Source organism: Clupea harengus, chromosome 9 (assembly GCF_900700415.2).
Source record: "Clupea harengus chromosome 9, Ch_v2.0.2, whole genome shotgun sequence".
In the NCBI taxonomy this organism is placed as follows: domain Eukaryota; kingdom Metazoa; phylum Chordata; class Actinopteri; order Clupeiformes; family Clupeidae; genus Clupea; species Clupea harengus.
In genome coordinates, this window is record NC_045160.1 from 8,114,904 (window position 1) to 8,128,720 (window position 13,817).

A 13,817-nucleotide genomic window follows, 5' to 3' on the forward strand; every position below is an offset into this window, starting at 1 on the left:
ATCCGGTTTTTTTTTCTTTTCAAAATAAAAGTAAAAATGTACTCATTATTTAGAGATAAAGTCATCAGCAATAATAACATGAGAGTAAAAGGAATGTAGTAAAACATTTTTTTTATTTAAATCAAATCTAAACCTACCCTTACATAAACCTCAATATTCCCCAATCATCCAAGGCCAATGCTGGATGAGTCAACCTTTTAGTGTTCTCAAATTTGGTTTTGACTCTCAACTGTCTTTGGTTAAAACTCTCAACCCCTCCCCGCTCTCCCTCTCATCCCCTTATCCACCTTTTAGCATTTTTCAAAATGATGGGTGTAGTTAGGCTCAGACCTGGGGGTGAACTTTAACTTTAATTACAGAATGAAGAAAAAATACTGATTTAACCAACTACATGTGCTCCCAAAAGTACATTAAACATGTGCAACAAATGCAGGCCATGCTGGGAAAAAATACTTGAAATACCTTCTTAATACTTAGTACAATGGCAACAGGGGCAAACAAAATACTCATAACATGTAGTTTGAGAAAACATATGTATACTAAGGGTTGAATCACCAGGTACCAGGGCAATGTAAGCCTCAGCCATATCACATACCAATACACTAGGTCTCTACAATCACCTATGGTGAACTTCAAATTGTGTGGCTGGGAAAACAAATTGTTCCACATTGATATTGGGGTGAAATGAAATTCTCATAACATATACGTTTAGAAAATAGAAAGATAACTAAGCCTTAATTAGGCCTGTATTTCTGTATTTGTGTGTGCGTGTTAACACTATGTATGGCATATCCATATTTATATAGGCAACATAATAGTGTAACAAACAATATTCAACTTACAATTGTATTCTGACTATTCATATTAAACATTGCAGGTCTTATATAGTAGCTCAATTTATCCAGTAATGTATATGGTGCCCTATAACTCATTAGCGGTATTAATGAAAACTAATTTGTCCAGGTGTGTGGCCCCTGGTAAGAAATGCAACTTTCTGGATTTGTTGATCTATAAAAGGTTAAAAGGGGAAATACATGATAAGACCTAAATGTTGGCAACCTTGTTATTTCATGATTATTTGGCAGATTAATCAGCTAAAATTACAAAATTAGCAGTTGCAATATACACTGCTACAATTATCTAGGCTTGTTAGCAGCACAGAAGTGCAAAACATTGAAACATTGATCAATGCGGATTTTAAAACATAACTTGGAAGTGGACTTTTATTTTGGCGCTTTTCACCGCCACATTGCCAAGGAACAACCATGGCGTCCGGTCGCACAGAAAGTCAAACTAAATGGAGTAGCGTTTAACATTACAATGAGCTTATGAAAACAACAATGAAGTGACTTATTTGTGTGCAGAGCAGGTACATTTTTATCTTTCACCACAAACGTTGTCATATAGAGTGACGTCAAACCAACCCACTTCTCGGAGCTCTCAAAATCTCCCGCTTTCCTAGTAGTGGGATGTTCCGAGTTTGACAGGTGGGGGTATACAAACTTGCTAGACGCCCTTCAACTCCTAACAAATGAGGAGTCGATACGTCAAAAACGCGACACGTTCTATGACGTATTCTAGCAATATGTATACTCCAGCACAGGGGTCTCAAACTCAAATTACCTCGTATGGGGGCCGATGAGCGTTCAGTCGGGACAGTAGGGGGCCTCTTTAGGCTTGCCCATCACAAAACTGTAGATACCACTTTTGAGTATGGCAAATTTACCATGTGTGAACCTTGTGTGATCAGTGGTACAATGGTTGGTGTTGTTGAATATTGAATAAAAAAACGCCTCCCCTACTGTTCTGGCGGTGAATTGCTTTGCGACACCCACCAACCAATGGAGAACTAAAAGGTTCACGACTCCATCGAAACGACTGCGTGGCCACACAGTAACGCAGTCGTAGAAGCATATCTCGGCCTTTACACTCTGAACCTACACTGCTGGTGTCACCGGCTGCTGGAAAAGTTGTGGACTTTTATTTTGAAACATTTACCAAGGGCGGCCATTTTGAAATTTTCGTTATTGCCGCTGACTACACACTGGCAAGGAATATTTCAGCTTGTTCACCCTTAGATTTCACGTTGAGTGTTTATTTTCTGAAATAGTTCGTAAAATATGTCAGTTCCAGATGTCTTCCAAACGGAAATCACTTTTGTCATTAAGGAGTTGATTCATGCGGCCCTAATAGAAATCGCCAAAGTTGTAACGTCAAGCGGCGATGGTGAAGTAAGGTTGTCAACAGCATGTGAGGACAGCCATAGCACTACCAAAGTAACGTTACACACGCCTGAGTTAGAAAAGAAAAACGGTCAGATGGTGAGTCAAGTAACATTAACTTTATGTTGTCTTCATGAACAGATAGCTTGAACTGTCATTTAAGCTAATGCGGTTTCCCTCGCACGTCCCAAAACTTTAGAGATGTTCGCTAATGGTAACGTTAGCTAGTTATGGAAAACAAGTCAGTTTAACATTCAAATTAAAAACAAAATGTAACGTTGCCGCTTTCATCTTTTTCTCAGTGAAGTAACCTAACGTTACCTGCAGAGAATAGTATTTCCAAATGTATGTCTAACGTTAGTTGTGCATTGCTGGGTTATCACGCTTGTCAAGGCATGTAAACCTACGATAGAGTTGTTAGGAAAAGTATACAGTTACTGCGAGTTCCAAAGCCCTTTTCTGGTAGGATATTAGAACCAAAGATTATAGGGTGCTTTCCACTGCTCCATAGTAAATTGGAGAAGACTGACCAATCCTATATGAGGTCAGCAGTTCAACTTGTCAAAGGACCAATATGTAACATGGCACTCGTTTAAAATGCAGTACTGCAGCCCATATTCAAAATACTGGAGAGAGCTTTCCCACCCACCCCCAAATTACGTCACTCACTTCATTGATGTCAGAGTAAGCCCTTGCTCCATTGGTGTCCCATTATTTTTCTCAGGATTTAATGTATAACTAGTCTTTTGCTCAGTGAAGTAACCTAATGTTACCTGCAGAGAATAGTATTTCCAAATGTATGTCTAACGTTAGTTGTGCATTGCTGGGTTATCACGCACACATTACAAAAAGGCTTTTTTTAACAAAACATTTTCTTCAAATGGAACAATATATTAACTGTTTAAAGTATACTATAAATATAAGTAAATACAAAACACTTCTCTTCAAACTACAGCTTCAAACTTTTTAACTTCAAACTATGAACAATATATTAACTGTTAACCACAGTTTACACTATACTTAAATAAATAAAATAAAAAATACAAAGCACACACACACTCTGTACACACACTACAGCTTCAAACTTCAGCAATTCTTTTGCAGCATATTTGCCTTCGGAGTCAAAAATGTATTATTTTGTTTGCATTTATTTAATGAAATTTCACCATATTCTGATTTGTTTTATAGCTATCTTTTCTATCTTGTTTATACTTAATCTTGTTATTTGAACACACTGAGTACGTGAACTTGTACTGCCCCTTTAAGAGACTAGGTTTAGTTTTGCTGGCATCTCCGTTTAGTCTTCAGTCTGCGGTTGCTGATCTGTTTTTGACTCTTGCCTTCTCTCCCCCCTTTACACGCAATTGTTTTGTTGCATTTGCTGCACGTCGCGTTGTTTGAATCTTTTTGTGCGAAATACAGCCACACTTTTGACCGTTTACCTTTCGGCATTTTCTCTGTTAAATTGATGGCTAGCTCTGTTTGTGCTTGCTCTGTGAAATGCTGCCTGCTCTTTGCTGTCACAAGACTGTTGCTATGGAAACACCAATGAGCGTGAGCCAAAGTTTACATGTAGTGTTAGCTATCGCTAGTTTTCTACTATTTTGGAACCAGCCTCCGTGTTTCATGTTGCAGCCTGAAATAATTCATTTTCATATGACAACATTTTACATATGTTTTGTTCATTTAACTGCATGATTTGTTGCTGTTATTTATTTCAATCGGCTCAGGCACCGAAAGGAAGCACCGAAATCTGCGTTGCATTTTGGTCCGGGTAGGTACCGGTTGTATAAGAACCGGTGCCATATTGGAACTGGTTCTCGGTACCCAACCCTACTCAAAATCACATACCCTGATTCACAGTTTGAATGGATGTGGCTATGGCATTTTTAAAACGGGTCTGACAAGCTACAGTGTCAACAAATTGTATTGTTTTGAAGAACAGAAGAAGTTTACCCCTGGTAAACACAATCATCTGCAACAATATTTTTTCTTGCATTGTAATCTTGTCTGACGCGTTCAGTTTAAACTGATTGCTCGACAATGCTATAGGTCAGCTTTAAACAAACCCTTCACAATTCACTCTAATACATGTCCTTTTTTGTGGAACAGTGTGCATGCACTGCCATTTTCAATCCTGGAGGGACTGCCTATAGCTTACTTCTCTGTAGAACAAAAATATAGAAATGGTTTAGTTATTATGTAGCTTTGATCTTGCCAATTCATTCAGGGTTGACACAGTCATAAAATACCTGGAAAAGTCATGGAATTTTGAAAATATCAATTTCCAGGCCTTGAGAAGTTTTGGGGGAAAAATTAACACCAGAAAGTTTTGGAAAAGTTATGGAAATTTGCTTGACATTATGATCTCTGCATGGGGTAACGCCAGATTCCAACTTGAGTTGCTTGTACTTTGAGGATATGTTATGATATGTGGGGTGGAGGTTGGGGGTAAGGGGCCCAGGGTCAAACTTTTACTTGGGGCAAATCCTTGAGTTTCTTGAGTCCCTTGAAATGTCAACCGAGACATGTTTCCTCAGATTTACCTTTAACCTTTAACTGACTAGCTTCTACGTCCACTCAGCTGATTCATATTTAATTCTACTTTGCAGACACGTATTACTTCCTTACTGGAAATGGTGGGACAAGAGGCTGTACGCAAGCTCAGCAGAGTTTTCACAGAGTGCTGTGCAGTTTTGCAAAAGCAGTTTCGGCAAAGTATGCAGGAGAATAAAAGCCTAAAGAAGACACTCGGAAACATGCAGTTGAAGCAGAAGGATGTTGCTGTAAAGGACCTGCATACAACACGTCTAAAAGCCCCTCCTCGGACTGAACACACCAGAGCAACAGGAGCAGGTAGACCTTCATCTTCATCGTTTATCCTCCCTCACACTGAACACTTCTGCCTTAAGTCCCATTCTCATATTCAGTTATATTGCACCAAAACAATAAAATTGTCTCAAGGCACTTTACAGAGCCTGAATGAATCAGAAAACTTTTGATGGTAGCAATGATGCCCCGCATGGTGTGTGGGAATTCTGTTTATGTTTAGGTTTGTTGAGATGTTTAATTATGGTTGGCTGATATGGTACATGAGAATTTAGAAGGATAACAAGGGTGGCAGGATGCAACAACAGAGCACAACTGGCTGGTGAGAGTACAAACTGCGCTGACTGTAGCCCACTGCTGCTAAACACAACAACATGGCTGACAAGAAGTATGCAGTGTGTTGCGGCAGGTGCCGGGTTTTGATGCATTATTCATACTATAGGATGCACTAAAGAGGAATGTCTTCAGTCTAGATTTAAAGATCTAGATCTAGATCGAAAGGGTGTACGCTTATTGGGTGGCGGCAGGAAGGTTATTCCACAGGAGTGGGCCTCGATAGCACGCTTGGCCTCCTATTGTGCTGATCTTGGAATTAAAAGGAGACCTGCACTCTAGGAACAAAGAGGTCTTGGTGACCAATCGGGGGGATGACCAATTCTTTGAGGTAATTTGGGGCTAAGCCGATTAGGGCCATAAAAAGGAGCACTTTGAAATCAATTGTACTTTTGACAGGGAGTCAGTGCAGAGAGGCAAGTACTGTATTAGTTGGAGGCTCTTTAGTGAGTTGTTGCTACATCCGGACAGAAGAGCATTACAGTAATCTAGTTGTGAAGTATTGAAAGTGTGGATTCGTTTTTTCTGCATGTTGGAGGTCTAAGAGGTCTTGGTTGATAATACAGAGAGATTTTTGGTACTGGTGTTGGATGTTAATGAGATACCATGGAGTGTGGGTAGATGGCCTGATAATGTTATTCCCAGTTGGTTAGGGCGTACAAGCATAACCTCAGTTATATTTGAATTAAGGAGCAGGAAGTTGTTAGTCAATCATGTGTTTACATCTTTCAGGCAACATTCTATCTTAGGTAGTTGTACAATTTCGCCAGGTTTCATGGTTAGGTAAAGTTGGGTGTCTTCACCATAGCAGTGGGGGTTAATGCATTGCCTCCTTATTACAGCACCTAAGGGTAGCATGTACAAAGAGAAGAGCAAGGGTTCAAGCACAGAGCCTCTGGGAACTCCATGACTTACTCTCGTCTGATTGGATGGCACATTGTGGACATGAACGAAATGAAGACAGTCAGAAAGGTAAGCCCTAAACCAGGATAGGGCACAGCCTTTGATATCAACATGATAGTCTCATGTTCAAGTCTCAGTAGCAAAATATGATGATCTATAGTGTCGAAAGCAGCAGAATTGTCTCGAAGAACCAGTACCGAAATGCACCAATGATCAGATGAGATTAGTGGGTCATTCAGAACTTTGACTATTTCAGTGCTTTGGTGGGATCTAAATCCAGATGGGAGGTCTTTTTAAATATTTTTTTTATGTCAAAAATAAGTGACATGCTTTGTTATTAGCCTACTTTCTAAAGTATTTTTGACAAGACAAGGTGGTTGGATATAGACCTATAGTTAGCCAGGTAATCATGATCAAGGTTAGGTCTTTTGAGAGTCTAACAAATGATACATTTTGAATGATTGTGGAATGTATCCTGAAAATAGTGAATTGTTTATTTTATTTTATTTTAAGTAGTGTCTCATTTAATAAGGGCAGTGCATGTTTAAGCAGTTTTGTAGAGATGGGGTCTAGTAGGCATGTTGATGATTTCGATGAGGAGATCAGGGAAGTGAGTTCAGGGGGGCCAATAGGTGTGAAAGATTCTAAGAGTGCGCCATGTTGTGGGGGTGTTACAGAGGTAGTCATCCTCAAAGAGCTACAGGGTCATGGAGGGGGTGGAGACTTCCTCTTATTGTGAACATTTTATTTTGAAAAAGGTTATTAAATTGTTACTGCTACAGGTTATAGTAACAGAATGTTCGATAGTGGCATTGTGGTTTTTGTTTGTCTAGAAATGGTATTAAAGAGAATGAAGAATAATAGGCTGATTTCGCTTCAGCAAGTGCCTTTTTAGTCTGATCAGTGTACCATGGGGTGTCTTTTTTGTTTTCTTTTTCTCTTTTTCAGTGGTGCTATAGTGTCAAGGGTTGAGCGAAGCACACTTGTGACACCATCTGTTAGTAGATTGATATGAGGTGGGGATGTGCTTGTGCCACCTTCAGTGCCTGGAATTAGAGCTGAGGTTGTGCCAGGATATCCTCATTCAGGGAATGCCTCTTGACCAATCAGAAATTAATACATTGTTCCACTGGAACTGTTGTATACAATTTATTTATTACATTTCCTGGGAAATTCACAGTATACATTAGGGGTGGGAATCTCTTGGCACCTCACGATTCGATTCGATTCCGATTCAGTGGTCAACGATTCGATTCTAAACCGATTATCGATTCTAAACCGATTATCGATTCAAAACCGATTATCAATTCTAAACCGATAAAACGATTATCGATGCATGTCGATTTTTAAAACATTTGAGTTTGCTACTCAGAGTCTCAAATCACTTCCTACTTTGTGTTTGATAATTAAAGAAAATCAACAGATGAATTACCTTCTCTATTTTTTATTAGAGAAAAAGCTTTTCCTTGTCACAATTATGACTTTCAATGAACAATGCAATAATCGATGCAGCTTGCATTTCAACACAAAATGGATGTGTAAAAAAAAAAAAAAAAATCGATTATGAACTTTTCTGAATCGAGACAGAATCGTTCTAGAGAGAATCCCGCAAGACATTTCAAATAAGCAATACAGTCACTGGCAGAAAGTATTTCCAATATAGTGACATACATTGGAATAGAGCAGTAATTCATGGCACAGTCATAATTAAGGTCTCATGTCAGTTAACTTACCTATCCTCGCTATGTAGCTTAGGAAGCTATCCTAAGTTACACTTGTGTATTGTTGATGGAACTTCAGCTAGGTAGCTAGCTATCATTTCATACTACATTTTAAAATAGTATACATAGTTTGAAAATGTCCTTAGCTAGGTAGTGAGTTGTTTTGGGGGAAAATTTCAGGCTATAAACTGTTGCCTCTAACTGCTGCCTGGTTGTTATGGTTGTTATGCTACAGACTGTGTGCTGTCAGTTACTTGTATGGTAAATGGCTTCACAAAGCCATGAAAGAAATAATAGGACATCATTGGAGTAAGGGCTTACTGTGATATGAAAATAGAGTATGAAGGGTGATAAGTCACCCCCTTGCGTTACTCAAATGTAACGGAATATTGCTTGCATTGTTGCTAGGTCGAAAGTGGGTAGAATGCCAGAAAGATTTGCCGGCATATCAACTTGCTCAGACAGATAGACTCCCCTGCTTTCTCTGTGATCCTCAGCGAGCGACTCCCTTTGCTGTTGGGAAGCAAGGTGAAATGGAATTGACCGATCGCGAAACTCCTCCCTAGAACGGCCCTCATCCAATCATACCTTAGCAACCGCTACTAAGAGAAGAAGGTCCGACAACTTTGAGGTCTGAGCAGCATGGTGAAACAGTGTGCCTACGGGACTTGTAGCTCTGATACAGAGATTAGAGGGATGCGTCGTTTTTTCCCCGCATTTCCAAAGCCTAAAACACAGGAGGAAAGGTGCCGGCGGTGAATTAAACAGTGTGGGAGACCCCACTCCCAACTCAATATACCGAAAAACACACATATGTCTGCTCCAAAGTAAATGAAGCTGCTTGCAGATAGCTATATATCTATCTAGCGAACTACGCTATCGCTAGGTATGATAACTAACTATCTAGTTGAGAGAACATCCCCAAACAGTTATGGTTCATGACAACTTGTATTATTACCACTACAAGTACATAACTAGTCTCTCCAACTAAAATGTTAATGTTACCGTCAACATGGTAATGTTACCGTCTGTAAAATTGCACGCTGATCTATCCTAGCAAGCGATAGCAAACGCCAGCATTGAACAGAACTTTTAACGAACACTTTGTATTTATGCTTGATACAACATTGAACAGAACTTTTATCTAACACTTTGTATTTATGCTGCTGGCGTTTGCTATCGCTAGCTAGGATAGCTCAGCGTGCAACTTTACAGACATAACATTAAAATCGCTAGCTAGGATAGCTCAGCGTGCAATTTTACAGACGGTAACATTAACATTTTGATTTTAACATTAACACTTTAGTTGGAGAGACTAGCTCGAGCTTAACATACTGTATCAATGTTGAACAAAAGGCCATTATGAAGTTTTTTTTATTTTAATCTTTGTAGCATTTTGTGAATGGGCAACCTACTCCTGAGTATCCCAATGTATGCATAAGGCACAACCTGAGAGCAATAACCTGGCGATCTGATACAAAGCTGATTACATCAGGATCATCATTTTACAAGCCAGTTATCACTACAGTGACTGTGAAATACTTTCAGCAACATGCACACACATCCCTTGAACAATAACGTCACTAGCAGCTATCTTGATCCACACTGGTACGTTACTGTACTGTTCTCTAGATTGTCACCATCCTAGCTAGCTAGATAGATAGATACCTCCAGAGTCTCTCGCCAGAGACGGAATACATAATAAGAATAAAGAATCGTTGTAGGTTATTAGCTAGCTTGAAATATTATATACAGATCTTACCCAGTGGTGAAATAACATGACTAGTCTACAAGGCTGTGCTGGTTGCATTTAATGAAGAGGTCGTGGGGTTTCTCATTTTTTTTATTGAGACCTGTATGCGTTTGCTTCGATTATTGTTGTGTCCACTTCGTTGATCTTAATATTTTGGATATATCCTTCCACTGCATATTGCAGTCCCTTTTGCCTTGATCTGGAGGATATCGTGGAGGTATATCTCCAAAAATCATCACTCACACTGACAGCTATAACGCTTGTCCCCGCACTCGCCATGGCTTTTGGCTTGACAGTTCCGGGAATTGTGTCGGACGTAGCAACAGAAACTAAGGGGGCGGGGCCCTGGCGATCGGTCAATTGTAGTTTTCAAAATGAAGGTTCCAGCTCCAGTCCGTGTGTAGCTTGGAGGATGGGGAGGCTTCAAACAAACTGTGTTGAAAGCGCACTGCTGGCGCAATGTATTTGATGACTGATACTGATGGTAGATTTTTGAGAGGGCAGTCATTTTTATCATATTAAATTATAACCATCATCAATTTAGCGTTGTTGGTGGTCCCACGCTGTGACTGCTTGTGCGTAGCCTGTGAGTTGAGGTTGTTGGTGGTCCCACGCTGTGACTGCTTGTGCGTAGCCTGTGAGTTGAAATTCTGCCTGAGCCCCTGAACTAAACCACAATAAAAAAAGGTAGATAAAAGTAAGTAATGTTACATCAACAGATGGAAATATCAAAACCTACCATTCATTAGTTGAATTACACCCAATGGCGACATTAAGCAAGAACACATTTGTAGCAGCGCTACAAGTAGCAGTGCATTCTGTAGATGATAAAACTTGTGTTCAGTTACACTTGATAGCCCCACCTATTGTTGCTCCTGCATTAGTGTATTTAGTCCTGTTTCAGCAGTGGGTATAGTTATGTTTCAAGTTCAGTCATGTTGTACGTTAAAGCAGTGGGTGTAGTGATGTTTCAAGTTCAGTCATGTTGTAGGTTAAAGCAGTGGGTGTAGTGATGTTTCAAGTTCAGTCATGTTGTAGGTTAAAGCAGTGGGTGTAGTGATGTTTCAAGTTCAGTCATGTTGTAGGTTAAAGCAGTGGGTGTAGTGATGTTTCAAGTTCAGTCATGTTGTAGGTTAAAGCAGTGGGTGTAGTGATGTTTCAAGTTCAGTCATGTTGTAGGTTAAAGCAGTGGATATAGTGATGTTTCAAGTTCAGTCATGTTGTAGGTTAAAGCAGTGGATATAGTGATGTTTCAAGTTCAGTCATGTTGCAGGTTAAAGCAGTGGGTGTAGTTAAGTTTCAGGTGAAAGTTTTCTGCTTTAATTCTCTCCTCAGGGTTGGTGTCCCCCTCCTCTTCTCAAACCATCCCAGAGGAACGTCCAGTGCAGACAGGCACCTTTGAGAAGGAGGTAAGCTCACCAACATGGATCTTGTCTTGGCTAATGCACACATGGCAGATTTCATGTATTTTTTTCCTGTGTTGAGATGCTGTTGATTATGTCACTCAGAATAACCTTTTGTGTCTGACTCAGTTTCTTGAAAGAATGATTGACTCCACTACAGGCTTCATAAGCAAGGACAAAGAAGATGACTCAAGTGAAGAAGTCTTTATGAACAGAAAAGGTAATTTTAAAAGACTGGTGTGACTTAAATTTCGTTTTATTTGTCCTTCTCTTATGTTTGTCTGTATTTGTCACTGCAGAGAGCGAAGAGGTTGTTGATGCCCAGGGATACAGGGATGCTGCAGCTGTGTGCAGAGCCCCATCCTACAGCATAAGTGCCCAGAACAGAACCTTTGGGCTGGAGGAGGGTAGAGCCGTACTAACTGTGCCAGAAAGAGACAAATTATCCAAAAGAAAGTCCTTTGTAGTAAATATCAGTCTCACACCACCAGACCTCTCCCCTCAAGATAAGTGTAATCTAGTTTTGAACTACAGAAAGTCTGCTGAGAAACCACATGACTGTGCCCTGTGTGGGAAGAAGTACTGGCATGTAAAAGCTCTTAACAGGCACAAATTACAACATGATCAAAAATACAACTGTGAGACCTGTGGTAGAATGTTCAATAAAGAAAGTTCTCTGCGATCGCATGAACTGGTGCATGCCGAGGTGAAGCCTTTCAGCTGCACAACATGCGGCCAGGGTTTCACCGTCCACCGGAGTCTGGTGAGCCACCAGCGCATCCACACAGGAGAGAGACCCTACATGTGCCAGACCTGTGGGAAAGGCTTCACTCAGTCAGGCCAGCTGAAGATGCACGAGAGGGTTCACTCAGAGGACAAGCCCTTTAAGTGCGGACAGTGTCAGAAGACGTTTCGAAACCCACGCACACTAAGAGCCCACCAGGTCGTTCACACAGGCGATAAGCCTTATACGTGCAATGTATGTGAGAGAAGGTTTGGGCTGGCCGTAAACCTCAAGAGACATCACCTGATTCACACAGGTCTCAAACCACACATTTGTGTGGTGTGTGGTAAGGGTTTCAACCAGAGGAGTATCTTGAAAGGTCACATGCAGGTACATACTGGTGAAAAGCCTTTCATGTGCGACATCTGTGGCAAAACCTTTGTTTATAATTATGCCCTGAAAAATCACATGCTAACACATGATGGGGTCCATAAGCAAAGACTGAAAACAACTGGAGAACAATCAGAAAATCCTCAAAGGTGTGATTTGTGTGGCAAATGCTATAGTTCTGTAGCCTCCCTGAAACTCCACCTGCAGCTTCATACAGGAGAGAAACCTTTTAAGTGTGAAGTGTGTGGCAAAACCTTTGCTCAGAAAAGTGCATGTACCACACATCAGAAGGTTCATACAGGAGAAAAGACTTTCAAGTGCTCCTGGTGCTCAAAGGCCTTTAGCCTGGCTAATGCACTCAGAATGCACGAGCGCATTCATACAGGGGAGAAACCATACAAATGTGAGACCTGTGGAATGGCCTTCCGTCTGATTGGGAATTTGACGAGACACAAGCGTGTCCACACTGGAGAGAAGCCTTTCAGCTGTGACGTTTGTGGAAAGAGATTCGGTCAGGCTAATAATGTGAAAGCGCACATGCAGGTCCATACAGGGGTGAAGCCACATTTCTGCCAGAGATGTGGGAAGAGGTTTGCTTATGTTAGAAACTTTAAAGATCATAAGTGTGTTCCATGTTAAATTCCTAGTTTATCCTTGTGATACAGACACCTCAAAGCTATAAAATTATATTAAACATTATCATTTAAACCACTGAATTGTTTAAGACTACATACAGATGTGATTAATGCCTTGTTTGATGAGAACTAAATGCATCCCAGAATGTGAATTAAGTCAAAGTAAACTTTAGTCAACTGTGGTCTTTGATTCTCAATTTGAAACGAAACAGGTCTTTGTAGATGTGTTGTCAAGTTATTCAAGGGATTTCCACTTCACTTTCAGCCCAAACATGAAAAAGTTGTCCTCAGGGGATGCAGGAATCAACTTGGAAAAATTGTCAATGTTATTTTTGTTATTTATTAAAAACAAAAACGTTTTTTAAAAGTTTGTTGTGTTATTCTGTGAAACTGAATATGGTTCAAAAGTAGTAGTGGTGGAAGAATTTAGCTGTAGTAGCTTTTTGGACATTTGGGGTTTTCATAAAGAAAAAAAAAATATGAATTAAATAAACAATATTACCATCATTTACACTTTCAACGGGTTGAGTAGGGTGTACATTGTGTTGGTAATTGTATACCACAGGAATGCAGACCTCAGTCCGGCAATGGAAGGAAAAATCAAGAACAAGATTTTATTTCCAGAGATGCACATCAAGGGTGAGAAAGCATGGCTTCACATAATTCATCAGCTTCTCTGATTAGAACAGATAAAGTCTCAGTTTAAGTATCCTAGATCTGACAGGAGAGGGGTGTGTTAATCACAGAGCTCAGTTTAAGTACCCTAGATCTGACAGGAGAGGGGTGTGTTAATCACAGAGCTCAGTTTAAGTACCCTAGATCTGACAGGAGAGGGCAGCTTCTCTATAACCTCTCAGTCAGGAGCATAGCAAGAGAACCTCTCAGTGAGGAGCATAGCAAGAGA

The 13,817-nt window shown here is 40.2% G+C and overlaps 1 protein-coding gene across 2 annotated transcripts; it reads left to right on the forward strand.

Annotated features, from left to right (window-relative positions):
- The first annotated feature begins 1,938 nt into the window (after positions 1-1,938).
- Positions 1,939-13,280, forward strand: LOC105900714 (gastrula zinc finger protein XlCGF57.1-like). 2 transcript variants are annotated; one of them, XM_012828070.3, is made up of 5 exons: positions 1,939-2,321; positions 4,835-5,078; positions 11,097-11,170; positions 11,294-11,384; positions 11,464-13,280. In XM_012828070.3, exons 1-5 carry the CDS (start codon positions 2,121-2,123, stop codon positions 12,915-12,917), a joined length of 2,064 nt encoding a protein of 687 aa, XP_012683524.2. In that variant the 5' UTR covers positions 1,939-2,120; the 3' UTR covers positions 12,918-13,280. The 2 variants fall into 2 exon arrangements, with proteins under 2 accessions (XP_012683524.2, XP_031429104.1); XM_031573244.1 differs by lacking the exon at positions 1,939-2,321 and adding an exon at positions 6,227-6,356 and having other exon boundaries at positions 4,990-5,078.
- The last annotated feature ends 537 nt before the right edge of the window (positions 13,281-13,817 follow it).